This window comes from Microtus pennsylvanicus, chromosome 1, assembly GCF_037038515.1.
Source record: "Microtus pennsylvanicus isolate mMicPen1 chromosome 1, mMicPen1.hap1, whole genome shotgun sequence".
Lineage (NCBI taxonomy): Eukaryota > Metazoa > Chordata > Mammalia > Rodentia > Cricetidae > Microtus > Microtus pennsylvanicus.
In genome coordinates this window covers 60520241-60534931 of record NC_134579.1, presented here as the reverse complement: position 1 = coordinate 60534931, position 14691 = coordinate 60520241, and the positions used below count along the sequence as shown (strand labels likewise).

General features: G+C 46.7%; 1 protein-coding gene across 28 annotated transcripts in view; it reads right to left on the bottom strand.

The window, feature by feature from the left end:
- The window catches only part of Kalrn (kalirin RhoGEF kinase), a 605871-nt gene that overhangs the window by 389707 nt on the left and 201473 nt on the right, over window positions 1–14691 (bottom strand). For all 28 annotated transcript variants that reach the window (XM_075965457.1, XM_075965466.1, XM_075965494.1 and 25 more), the window contains exons 4-5: window positions 9267–9459; window positions 5644–6156 (exon numbers count right to left, since the gene is read on the bottom strand). In XM_075965457.1, the coding sequence (XP_075821572.1) occupies window positions 5644–6156; window positions 9267–9459 (706 nt within the window). The remainder of the gene's footprint in view (window positions 1–5643; window positions 6157–9266; window positions 9460–14691) is intronic.

Below are 14691 nucleotides of genomic sequence, written 5' to 3'. Positions count from 1 at the left end.
GATGGAGGAGGTCTTGTCTTATTTTGGTCACTTCCAAAGTACATGTTTATATAGGAAACAAATAGAACATGCTAGGCAAAGCAGTAATCTGGTTTCAAAGCTCTGAAGCCCCACTAGGTCACCGTACCGTGATCACTGTTTGAAAATTCACCAGAATAAAAAAAAAAAAAAAGAAATATCCACTTTCCCAGAATAGCGGTGGGCGGGCATTAAATGGCCGACTGGAGAGACATCAGGACAGCAGGCCTAGTCAGGAGTGAGTGACCATGGTTTCCCAATCACTTAATCATTTTATCAGGGACTCTTCTGAACAAGTTCCCTTCCTGTAAAGATAGTCCGGAAGGCAGGTGGTGAAATGACGTCAGGATGTTTTTTCTGATGCTTCTTGTAGGCATCGACTTCTAAGTGGGCATCATGAGTAACAATCTCTGACATTACACAAGACTGAGCCTTCTTACCATGTGTGGGAGGTGTGCTTTTGTTTTAAGATTCCTTCCAGGCCTAACATGTTAAATGTTACCCAAGGCTCTCAGGACACAGCAGCGCCTACGGAAGAACCGCCTCTGGAAAGTGTTCACCCTTTCCTCTTCCGTAGGCATTGAGTCTGGTGACTGACTTTTGGTTCCACAGAGTCCACCCCTTCTCTTTGATAACAGGCTATGGTTATATGGCAAAGATTTTCCTCACATGGGGAACCACTGCAGCCAGGGGCAGATGTAACTAGAAACGAAGCGGGATGGAGAACAACTATCTGCCCCAGGCTAATCTGTGCGAGCAACTGGACGTATGTTCTGCGAACACAGTGCTGTATGGGCCCATTAGTTACAGACCAGAGGGCTCTGGGCCGAGGCAGAAGTGGTTCATCTTCCATCATCATTGGCTAGTTAAATCATCTCTGGATTACCCAGCACCCCCAGCTTCCTTATTAGGCCTCTCCATCACTCCAGAGTGCAGAGTGCAGATGATCTCTCATTCCTGGGAACTCCCAAACACAGCAGCTATGCCTAAGGCAATTCAGGCCACAGCAGACATTAAGAAAGAGTGAAGGGAGAAGGGGAGCATTCAGAGGGTGAGAATGCCCATGACCTTGATCACAGTGGTGGCTTCAAGGTGTCTCCTCATATCTATGTCTCATCAGATTGTCTACCTTAAACATGTGCCTTTTTTACATCAATTAACCCTCAAATCTGCTTTGACACATAAAGAAACAGGTATCTGTCTTTTTGTTACTGTTGTTGGATAGTGAGCTCTGGGTTAGAAATTTTAGCCTTCATATTTATCCAAGCTCATCTGTACAAAGAAGGACAGCTTCTTTATGCTCACAATAATACAAACGGGAAGCCTGCTCTATGACATTTGTAGGATAGAGCCCCCCTCCTGACTGGGAGAAATCGTGGCTCTGTCCCTACCATCTCCAAGACCTGTATAAAACAGGGGCTGTCACAGGGGTCAGGAAAGGTGGTAGGAGACAACTTCATTCTCCAAGGACAGTGGGTAAGTGGGGAGTCACCAACCTATTATTCATGCCTGGAAGGCAAGTGGTCACCTTGCAGGGCCAGAGGAGACACTCTTTGCCCACTTCTGTTATAAAAATAGGAGCAGAGTGGTCAGTGAACTCAACTGACTGCCAAGAGCTTCCCAGATCTGGAGACACTCCACCGACCACCCCCGCTGCCTGAAAGGAGGCTGAGATGTGGCTCATACAGGAACTATTTCCTCAAGCCCTTGTTTAGATGTGGATGTGCACACAGCCCCACTCCAAAGCATCACCCTCCTGACCCTGTCCGAAAGCACCAAATAAGTCAAAGGCTGAGGCACAACTTTAAAGGACTGCTTTTCTCCCTGGCTCCACACCCAACGCATTTTCTGTGGCAGCTGGGTCAAGCTTGAGCGGCAGTCTCAACACTGACTCAATGTCAAAATATTCCCAGCATCCCTCTCCTTAGCTCTGTTTTGTTTTTAATAATTTAATTCTGTCCTTCCCTGAATATCCCTACATACACACAGAAATGTACATTCATACACATGCACAAACACACTTCTTTTTCTTTTTAAAATGCTGTATATTATGTGTATGTGTTTTTTCTGCATATGTATGTATGTACATTATGTGTGTGCAGTATTCACAGAGGTCAGAAGAGGGTGCTGGATCCCCTGGGACTGGAATGACAGGCAACTGTTCATTACCATGAGGGTGCTGGGAATCTTCTGAAAGAATGCCCAGTGCTCTTAACCATCGATCCATCTCTCCAGCCTCACTTTTTCTCTTTCAAGGTATAAGTACACCACAGAAGACGGGTTCTAAACTGAGTTCATGGGCTTAAATCCATAAACGGTGATAATATACTTACATGGGGGCACCATCATTTTCAATAATGTCTAGCTGAAATACAGCATTCCTCTCCATTATGAACACAGACAACCAACGATCCAGACTTAGCTAAAGCGGTATTTTTAATACCAGCAGCAACACAAACATTTCCACATAACATCAGCGCTGCCGTCCTGAAATACCATTCATGTTTATTCCTGTTTCCAAGTCATTGTAGCCATTAGACTTCAAGTCGATCTTACATTTGTCACGTTAATAAAGAGGTACATATTTTTGAAAAGCTAATACTGTATTTTATTTGTTTTATAAACCTATGTATATTTTTGTCTGTACTTACAAATATTATTGTGAGAAGTCTGTATGTTTTTCCAGACAAGAAGTCCATATCTCCGGAAGGGGAAGGGCTAAGAGTAAGCATTAGATGGTGTGATTTGGGGAACTAAAGAGATGACTCAGTGTCTAAGCGCACTTGCCATACAAGTCTGAGGACCCCAGCTCAGGATCCATAGCCACGCAAAAATCCAGATGTGGCCACATACATGCCTGTAACCTGAGAGCTATAAGGAGCAGGGACAGGAGGATCCTTTGTACTTCTTGGCTACCAGTCTAGCTTCAGGTTCAATTAGAAATCCTATCTCAAAGGAAAAGAGAAAGACAATAGAGCAAGACACTTGATGTTTCCCTCTGGCCTTTGTGTGTATGAACAGGTGTGCATGACCACACACAGGCAAGTGTACCTGCACATAGCTCTACACAACACACACATGTACATGCATTCACACACCCAAGAAAGTAGAAATGGAGACTTTATTCAGAATATCCACACATTAGCCAAGTGACCTAGGGACACATAGTTGTATACAACACACACATACACACACAAAGTGAAGTGGGAGACTTTATTCAGAATATCAACACATTAGCCAAGTGACCTAGGGACAAACAGGTGGTTGGTATTCAGTGTTAGCATGAGATGAGTCCTGGGAATAGAGAGGCAGGCAAAAGGGTTCCCGGAGAAGAGCTTGAGGAAGCTGTGAAGGCCAACTAAAATACCGACCCTGTTTAGCCAGAAGTATGATCTTGGGCAAGCCACTCCGGGTCGCTACCCAGGAATACTGATGAACTGTGCAATTCTTGGGAGATGAATTGAGAGGCTCTATGAGGGACAGCTACCCCTGGCTAGTTGAATGGAATGCAGTTGACTCTAGAAGGGCGGCCTTCCCACCTGGGAACTTCGGCAGCCAAGAGATGCTCTTTTGTCTTCGAAGCAGACATTACTGGTGTTCTATGCAGGCTTTTCATAGCTTTGAGCTACAGGGACATCCTAAAGTGATCTAAAATCTAAAACATAGCTAGGCGGATATGAGCCCCTGTCTTTACCTGTCTCTGGTTCATTGGCATAACCTTTCCCAGGACAGGCTTCAGAATGGAATTCCTGCCCTAGACCATAGATCTCAAGTGAAACTGGAAGTATTTCAGATATCCCAGCACTTAAAGTATCGGCTCTGGTTTTCCTAAGAGCTGGTTCCTGACCTGGCCTGTGGTACAAGGGGTTCTGTGATCTAAGCAAGTCAGGCAGGGTAGACCCAGGCTGCCACATCACTGGGCACAGAGGTCTAAAGGAGGTCAGGAAACTTTGCATGGCTCACCATTCAGGATCACAAGTTTACTGTAGAAATGGATATGAATTCTTTCAAAACTACATGGATTGATTTTCTAGTGATCACAAAAGATCAGAAAATTTGCCTGCCCATCAACATTAAAACCATTCATAAGTCTGGAATTTATAAATTAAATGTATCCATCTATGGTAATTTTTTCTACATATATAAATTAGGATTGTTATGTAGAAAGTTTTAGATCTTGATTTTACTTCTTCAAAGTACCTAAGATACTTTCAATCTTGGTTCTGTGTGTGTGTGTGTGTGTGTGTGTGTGTGTGTGTGTGTGTGTGTATGTTCATGTGTAAGCATGTGTGTGCATATGCAGGTGTGCATTCTCATATGTGTGTGGGTGCATGTATGTCTAGGCCATAGTGGTCAACCTCAAATGTTGTCCCTAAAGAATTGTCCATTTTATTTGTTGAGATGTGATCTCTCACTGGGACCTGAAGCTTGCCTGTTAGGCTAGGCTGGATGGGTTACTCATATCCGAGGATTTATCTGTTTCCTCCTCCCCAGGATTGGGATTGTGAGCATGTACCACCATGCTCGGCATTTTAGGTGAGTTCTGGAAATCAAACTCAAGTTCTCCAACTTGGAAGGTAAGTACTTCATCAGCTGAGCTACTTCCTCAGACCATGATCTGAGCTCTTAAACACCTCTGTGTCAGATACTGTAAAATTCACAGGTTCCTGAACACGCCACAGTATTTCAGAGAGCAATGCCATACACTTAAATGACAGTCACACCTAGAAACCAATAGGAGGGAGGGAGCCAGTTTCCCTCTTCTTCAAGGGCACCTAGGAGCAGACCCTTCTTTCTCCACGTTAGTTTACCAGAGAAGGTGCTTTCATGTTCTCGGCAGAGACTCTAGGTGTCTCTTATTCTGTTTTCTTTCTCACAGCTTACTTTTCCATGACAAGAAGAAAGCTTTGAATATGTACTGCTGGGAAAACGGTATCTTATCTGAAAACGGGCTTCAAAAAGAAGTGGTATGGCCAGGAGAGTCTGGAACTCGGAAACAAAAGACTAGATTCTTAGGTCAGCGTTGCCAAGAACAAAGAGCTTCGGCTGTCTTGTGCCAAGACAGATACCACCACCTGCCTCACAGGGGTTGAAGGGATGTCCAGATAAAACAGAATCCATACTTCAAATTTCCTAGAAAGGAAAGTCCATGAAGGGACGATAATGGTTGCTAATAGTGCTGCTGTTTTGGCTGCTAGCAGCTCAATTCCCTCGCTCATCATAGGCACAGAGGGCAGTGTCTAACTGCATTGATCCAAGCATGAACTCTGCAACCAGATTACACTCCCACGCTTAGCTAGTTCCACCGGAAGATGGAACCATGGTAGTCCACTTACCTCTCAGGACTCCGAGGAAGGCTAACACAAGTTAATCTATATAGATAGCCAAAAGAACAGAGCCTAGCATATACTAAAAAATAATGTAACAATAAACGTTAATAATAAGTGGTCAATGGCCAAATATGAGATTGAAATAATTTAAGCTCTCTGAAACCAAGGGGCATCTTTTAAAAAGGATTTCAACCAAATTTCTCCAAGCAAAAATTTGGACCAATAACCCTAACAGTTTCCCAATAAAGTTATGCCCCACAACCCTCAGCTCAGGCTTGGCCCACTCCCTTCCTACCTTCTCTGCATCCTGCTCGAATAGCCGCAGTTGGAAGCACTGATCTAGCTTGAGCTTTCGCACATGCCACATCTGGTGCAGGTGTTGCCGGGTGGAATGCAGCTTGTCGAGGAGGCTGGTGATCTTGGGGACAAGGCTCTGGAAGTCAGCGCTCCCTGGGATGCAGTTGCGCCCTGAGAAGCCATCACTGCAGCGGATGCACTGGAGCAGCCGCTGCCCCTCCCGGTCCAGCTCCTCCACAGGGGCCTTCAGCACCTTTTTCTTAAGTTGTGTGTGCTCATCGATAAGCCTCCGGGAACCCTCCACATCCACAGGGAACTCCTTCCGCGCCAGCATCTCCTGCAGGTCCTCAAGGCGTGAGAGCAGGTGTACCGCACTGTTGAAGAACTCCTCCAAGGAGAGGCGCAACTCAATCCATTCCTCATGGTTGTAATCCAGGGAACCATCAAACTCCTCTGTCAGCTGGGAGGGGTCCACCAGCTTCGTGAGGCCCTCCACAGACACCATGCTTGTCTGGGAAGGAAAAGGAGACACATTGATGTGGGTCGGTGGGGGAAGACAGAAGGGCAGAAATAAGCAGGAGGGAAGAAAGACAAGTCCATGCAATTCAAACCACAGCCTGCCTACAAGAGGGTACGAGGGAGTCCATAGGGCCCACAGGTCAGGAGCCACAAATCAGCCAGGATCACAGGTTGAACAGATTGCTGTTTGCTTCAACAAACCTCTGCACGTGACCACAGTCATAGCCAAGGAAAGACTGCCCTGTGTTCCATCATCTGCCCTCCTCCACAGCCTGAGTTCACCACAGCTGGGCCTTCAGAGTCTACAAACAAAAACTGGATGAAAAACTAACCCAGTCTCTGCCATGGAGATAGGGGCTGATTTTCTCTGACAACCTGAAGCCTGCGGGCCAGGGCATCATCATGGGTGGGTTCAGCAATGTGATCAGTTGCTGGGCTGCGAGGATTTCAGAGACTGTCTCAGTGGCCAAACTGGAACAAACTCATCTCCCTGGTTCTTCCAGCTCTACAGCACATTGAAAAGAACTGGGGATAGGTAACAGTTGGGCTTTTCATTCGAAGTGGAGACTACTGTGTCCAGGAACAGTGTCTCCAGCAAGCAGCCACCCTACTGTCCAATAAACACCTTTCCCTTCCTGCAGAGCTTTGGGCTTCTCCCCGCTCTGATTAGGCTCTCCCTTACTAATGTCATGATTTAGGACAAGCTATCTAAGTTTTCAGGGACCCAGTCTCCTTCCTTGTAGAGCAGAGCTAAATCAGGTTGAACCTGATTAAATGTGTCCATGTGTGTCAGGTTCAGAGGAGACCAGGTGCCCCACCCACACTTACTGTGGTCAGAAATGAAGGTCAGCGAGTATCTAACATATTAGCCAGCAAGAGCTGCCCGTCCCTGTATCTCATGGCTCTCTGAGTATCTCCCCCCCCCAAAATGAGACACGAGATGGAGCTTCATGGAAAGGAGGGCTGACCTAGAGCAGAGACTCTCATTCTTGACTGCTCACCACATCCCTTAGGGCAGTGGTTCTCAACCTTCCTAATGCTGAGACACTTTAATACAGTTCTTCATGTTATGGTGACCCCTGGCCATAAAATAATTTTTGTTGCTACTTCATAACTATAATTTTGTTGCTGTTATGAATTGTAATGTTAAACGTCTGTGTTTTCTGATGGCCTTAGGCGACCCCTGTGAAAGGGTCATTTGGCTCCCAGGTTGAGGACCATTGCTTTAGGGAGTTTGAGGAAACAAGCCCATAGAGATCCCAATGTCATTCTACCAGAACTCAGCAGCGGGTGACTTTAAATGTCCTCAGGTGATTCTAATATGCAGCCAGTGGCACAGAACTCTGTAGGTCTTGGCTACTCCAAAACATGGCATTTGGACCATCAACATCCGTGCCACTGGAGAGCCTGTCAGATGGCGTAGGCCCATCACAGGCTAGAGGCAGATTCCATGTTTTCCAGATTCCCAGGGGGTTGTGGGCATTAACGCTGAGACTCCTCACTCTGGAACACGTTGTCTTCCCAGCTTGGCCATGCTCACCACATCTAGGAAGTTAACACTCGGGAGCTGTTGGCGGCTCACTGGACACCTGCTGCAGGCCGAGCCCCCGCCCTCCTTCCCATCTCGTGGGCTGCCTCGGTCTGAGCAGGGACTCCATCTGCTGTTGCTAAGACCACTAAGGCTCCTAATTGCTTTGCTGAGGAAAAGCTACCACCCATCTGCCTTCTGCATCTCTGCCTTAGGAGGCAGAGACAACTTTGTTCAGCTTGGGGTGAAGAGGGTCATGGAGCGGGCAGGACAGAGAAGCAAATGTTTCCAGAGTTCTTAGAAACCCCCTTTTCAGGTTCTCCCCCTTTTAAATGCACAGGTGTCACTAGCACTGTAAAAACAAACCAAAAAGGTTGAAAGTGTTTTCTGCGGGACTTGGAGCTTTAGGTAGGGCTCTGGGAGACTGTGTGTGATGTTTAATGGTTTTTGTACCAAGACAATTTTCTTGGGCTATTAATAGAGAAAACGTCCTCAGTCAAGAGGTCAGGCCGTTTGTACTCAAATTGCAGCCAACTGGGGCCACCACCCCAAAACATATGCACTCCTAGTCCTCGGGGACAGCACTCTAGAACGGGAAACTGAAAGTTAAATGCAGTTCTGTCTTTAAAACAACCCCCCCCTCCTCAAATTTGGCTAGACCAAGAAATGTTTAAACCTCTGATTTAATCTTATGTGTTGTCATCATGAAGTCTCAAGAACTTATATGCACTCTAGAGAATTTAGTTTAAAAACAACATGTTTTCATGGACATGAAAGTCGCTTCTCATCTCAAAAAAGGATAAAAAACCATGAATAAAATAAAGCCCATTTTCTAGTCGCCTTAAATAAGGCACTGCACACAATTCCACTTCTCAGGCTCCTCTTCACAGAGATTAAAACCATTCAAGATCACACTGCCAATACTGTTCTATGATATGCCTTCTAAAAATTATATGTCATGAACATTGTGTAATATTTTCTAAATATGATTTTAATAGCTTTATACGATTCCTATATCAGTGTCACCAAAATTAATGGCTTGTTAGTAAAAAGATCAGTAAATGCATGTACATGTTAATATATTATATCTGTATAAGTATATATAATAGACATATTATATTATACACATATAATATATACATATATACAATATATATTCTCTTTGAAAAATGAACTATAATGAAAATGTTCATTGGCATTTTGTTTGCAATTTTAATTTGTTTTAATCTTTTTGTTTTGTTTTATAAGAATAGTTTTTCAGAAGAATTACTAGATCAACAGATACATTCTTAAAAAGTTTTGATACAGTTGCAATGTTGTTGTCAGAAATATTGATGCCATGTACACTCCCATCAACAGTATATAGGATTGTATAATGAAGTTGTGCATTTGGGATCATTTCTTGAGCCTCTTATTCATACCGGAAATGTAACTGGTAAGGCCAAGATGGCCAAGGCATCTGCAAGTCTTTGCCCCTGACATCTTGGCCATCATAGTGTAGACAGGGAAGGAAAGGGAGGAATATACTGACTGCACAGAGGAGCAGAAGGGAGGGAGACAGGGGTCTGTCTCACCTCAAAGATGAACTTGGAGCTGCCGAAGTTGGTCTTTTGTTTCTGCCAGAAGTTATCGGGCTTGATGATGAGGGCCACATGGATCTCGGCGGGAAAGGCTTCTTGCAGGGTTTTGAGGAGGGGCTTGATGAGGTCCCACTTGGAGCCCCGCATGTCGATGATGACTGTGAAGCCACGTTTGCAAACGTCCTCGCTATGGGGAGATCAGAGTTCAGACACGGTCACTTTGGGCGGCAGAGACTCTGAAGGACACAGGCAAAAAGTAGTGGGAGGCTTGCATCTTCCTGACCTGGATCACCCCCCCCAACTCTTGTCATTTGTCTAGCCAACTGAAAGGGTACTGCGTCCCAAGCCCTCCCTACACTCACTGCATAGGACCAAGGGCTCAAACAACCCACTTCCTCCCACACTTAGCCAACACCTACTCTTCTTTTTGAGTCAGTTGCACTTGGGAAGTTTATCATGTGGGCTCTCAGATTGCACCTAAATTTTCTTTTAGCTTTGGTTTTCGAGGAGGAATCACATTTCCTCATTTGGATTAAAGCTCCCTGAAGACAGGGATTCTACTGCTCCTTAGAGATGAGGAGTCTGCCTCATGCTCCCGCGACAGGCGGTACACTTTACCGCCTGATACAAATCAAGCCAGAGCATCGTTCCAATGCGTGCCTCCAGGCCAACTCTGCCAAACAGTTAACTATAGCATGTAAGGCACTAGTAGCATGTGTTTGCCAGCATGTATTTAAAACAAATCACAGGTAGTTGAAAATGTGTGCCAGCTTTGAAATAAAGGGCTGCTGAGTCACACTGAGCACTGGAGGGCAGAGAGGGTGGGGCTGACTTGTGGGGATCCCATGAAGTGTCTCAGGCTCCACTTGATGGGGGTCACAGTTCGGTTGTTGGGATGGGGCAGTAGCTCTTGAAATCCAGACCAACTGGGGTGAGAGTGAGCATCTTGAAACCAAAAACTATAGGCAAATCAAAGGAACCAAGATGCTGCTATATAACTTATAAAATGCTTATCTTAAATACCCAAACCTCAATTATAATTCTTCAAAATTGAACAAAAAAAGTAGGTAAAAAATAATCAGTGATATCTTAGTTAGGGGTTCTTCCTTTTATTTTTGGTTTATTTTACCCATTCACTTTTTAAAACCCCATTTCTCTATATACGGTATAATATTTCCGGGGGGGGGGGAGTGTGTTCTTTCACCTATTCTCCCCACCCTAGGTAGTACTTTTGTAAACTGTTGTGTGTGTTACACTTCTTCGCATCACACTTGCTTACACGTGCTAGTTGTAAGGCCATCATTGCAAGGCTGAGGCCACAAGAGGAGACCAAAAAAAAAAAAACAAAAAACAAAAAACGTTTCCAGGATTCATTGTTCAATGTCAATTAGTAACTGTCTCAGCTCATGGAACTTGTGTGTATCCCCACACATACCAGCTTGCTCAGGTCTCCCACTTAGATGGGTATTCCCCGAAGAGCCCCGAAGGAAGGAGCTCTCTCCCCAACCCTGCATACCCATGGAAAGGAGTTAGTACCTCTTCTTCTTGACACTTAATAAATCCTCCCATGGCCAAGGTTTGATAGTTCCTGTGAAAACAGCCTAATCTCCCAAGGTACTCTGTATGTCTGCCATGCACAGCTTGGGGAGGGGGACAATTTAAAAAAAAATCTTGTGCTTATTCTGGATCAGGAACCATGGACATTTACTATACATTATTTCATTTTATCCTCACAATAACTTCATAAACTAGATATGGTCGTCTCTGTGTAGAGAAGATAATCGTGAAGTACATTTGCATAAGGCCCTGGCAAGCCCCTAGTGAGGAGACAACCAGACTCTCTGAGACCACAAGCTCTTATGGTCTGTCCCCTCCCCAATCTACTCTCACTCTCTTACAAGTTTCTCCTGGGAATCACACTCTCAAGCCATTTGCTTCCAAATCTCTTCTCTCACAAAGATGCAGTCTGACATTTTTTTTTATATCCCAGGTAATGTTAATATAACTGATGCGTTTCACACATTTGTGACATTCTGAAGACATTGTGATATATGGCTCAACACTGCAAGAAAAACCTGGGGTGGAAATGTAGATCTGGGAGCTGCCCAGTGCCTGTTTGCTGAGTGGTACTACTATGAGTGGATGTGTGTTCACATGTGCAGAAGCAGGTCGGATCATCCAGCGACAGACAAGGGTGAAAAGAGCCGTCTTCTGAGGCCCAGATGCAATAGACAGGAATGTCAATGCTTACGAGAAGACAGCAAAAAAGTAGAAGCCCAATGACAAGACACAGAGGTGAGTGAGAACCAGGAGGGTATGAGGTTACAGTGTTCAATGCTGCATCGCTCAGAGGTACACACAGGACCACCAAATGCTGCATTGCTGCAGAGGTACACACAGCAGCACCAAATGCTGCATTGCTGCAGGGGTATACACAGGAACACCAAATGCTGCATTGCTGCTGGGGTACACACAGGAGCACCAAATGCTGCAGCACCACAGAGGCACACACAGGAGCACCAAATGCTGCATTGTTGCAGAGGTACACACAGCAGCACCAAATGCTGCAGCACCACAGAGGCACACACAGGAGCACCAAATGCTGCATTGTTGCAGAGGTACACACAGCAGCACCAAATGCTGCATTGCTGCAGGGGTATACACAGGAACACCAAATGCTGCATTGTTGCAGAGGTACACACAGGAGCACCAAATGCTGCAGCACTGCAGGGGTACACACAGGAACACCAAATGCTGCGGCACTGCAGGGGTACACACAGGAGCACCAAATGCTGCAGCACCACAGAGGCACACACAGGAGCACCAAATGCTGCATTGTTGCAGAGGCACACACAGGAGCACCAAATGCTGCAGCACCACAGAGGCACACACAGGAACACCAAATGCTGCATTGCTGCAGGGGTACACACAGGAACACCAAATGCTGCGGCACTGCAGGGGTACACACAGGAGCACCAAATGCTGCAGCACCACAGAGGCACACACAGGAGCACCAAATGCTGCATTGTTGCAGAGGTACACACAGCAGCACCAAATGCTGCAGCACCACAGAGGCACACACAGGAGCACCAAATGCTGCAGCACTGCAGGGGTACACACAGCAGCACCAAATGCTGCATTGCTGCAGGGGTATACACAGGAACACCAAATGCTGCATTGTTGCAGAGGTACACACAGGAGCACCAAATGCTGCAGCACTGCAGGGGTACACACAGGAGCACCAAATGCTGCAGCACTGCAGGGGTACACACAGGAGCACCAAATGCTGCAGCACTGCAGGGGTACACACAGGAGCACCAAATGCTGCAGCACCACAGAGGCACACACAGGAACACCAAATGCTGCATTGCTGCAGGGGTACACACAGGAACACCAAATGCTGCAGCACTGCAGGGGTACACACAGGAGCACCAAATGCTGCAGCACTGCAGGGGTACACACAGGAGCACCAAATGCTGCAGCACTGCAGGGGTACACACAGGAGCACCAAATGCTGCAGCACTGCAGGGGTACACACAGGAGCACCAAATGCTGCAGCACTGCAGGGGTACACACAGGAGCACCAAATGCTGCAGCACTGCAGGGGTACACACAGGAGCACCAAATGCTGCAGCACTGCAGGGGTACACACAGGACCACCAAATGCTGCAGCACTGCAGGGGTACACACAGGACCACCAAATGCTGCAGCACTGCAGGGGTACACACAGGAGCACCAAATGCTGCATTGCTGCAGGGGTACACACAGGAGCACCAAATGCTGCAGCACTGCAGGGGTACACACAGGAGCACCAAATGCTGCATTGCTGCAGGGGTACACACAGGAGCACCAAATGCTGCAGCACTGCAGGGGTACACACAGGAGCACCAAATGCTGCAGCACTGCAGGGGTACACACAGGAGCACCAAATGCTGCAGCACTGCAGGGGTACACACAGGAGCACCAAATGCTGCAGCACTGCAGGGGTACACACAGGAGCACCAAATGCTGCAGCACTGCAGGGGTACACACAGGAGCACCAAATGCTGCAGCACAGCAGAGGAGCAGAATCACTGGGGTTGGTGTCTGGGAAGCCACAGTCCAGGATCATTATTGTGAGGACTGAGGCAAAACTCATGTTGGAGCAGTGACACAGTTATCCTAGATGGCGCCTGGGATGTTTAGAAGAAATAGCAAAGTCAGATAAAGCTGCCTAGGGCATTTGAAACCCCAGGGCCACAGCACTTTTGGAAGCTGCCAGGGTCCACACACTCCCCAGCCTGCTCCCTTCCACAGGTGCCCGTTGCCAACCTCTTCTCTCCCCACAGGGTGTACTCACTGGGGCCTTTTCTCCAGTCTAGTTTATGCAGTGTGGTCACTAACAGGCCCACCTGCCCCTTAGGCAGTTTACCTTTAAAAGAGGTTTATGGGTCCAAGTGAAGCTTTGGGAGTTAGAATTCTGTATTGTGCACTGTGAGGATAGAGTTAGAAAGAGGCAGAACTGGGAGCAGCAGGCTTTCACATGCATTCTAAAGGGGGAAAGGCGGTGGTTCTCCCCACTTCCCACCCTCCATGAAAGCTCTCTGCTTGCTTCCCAGCTGGAGCTTGGGGTCCCTGGAATCTTGGGGGATGTCTGGCAAGCTTCCCAACATGTCTGATAAATCACAGTTCCTTCAGACTGAGCCATGGACTGCTCACAGACAGACTCTCTGGGCCTCTCCAGCCCAGAAGTCATAAATGTATATACTGAGTGACCGGATGATTGATCACCCGCTTCAAGCACTCGACTCTAGACCATTTACTCTTTTGTTCATTAAATGTCACTGGAGCTGTCTTCACTTGGTGAGTGTGTGCTATCTCAAAAAGGCATTTTTACTGCTTTACACCATTGCTTCTCTGACGTTACGGCCTTTCATTTCTACCCAGGATGTTCATTTAAAAATGCTAACTTGGGGGACTGTCCAAATATTCTGAGGAAAGTTGTTCTGGGATGAGGTCCAGGAGTCTCTTTCAGGACTGTGGTAGTTTGAATAGGTATGGATCCCATAGACTGATGTGTCTGAATGCTTGGTCCATAGGGAATGGCACTATTAGGAGGTGTGGTCTTGTTGGAGTGGGTGTGGTCTTGTTGGAGTAGGCATGGTCTTATTGGAGTGGGTGTGGGCTTGTTGGAATGGGTGTGGTCTTGTTGGAGTAGGCGTGGCCTTGTTGGAGTAGGCATAGTCTTGTTGGAGTAGGCGTGGTCTTTTGGAGTAGGTGTGATCTTGTTGGAGAAAATACGTCACTGCAGGGGCAGGCTTTGAGATCTCATTTGCTCAAGCTATACCCAGGGTGTGGCACAGTCTCCTGCTAACTGCAGATCAAGATGTAGAACTCTCAGCTCCATCTCCAGCACCATGCTTCCTGCCATGATGATAAT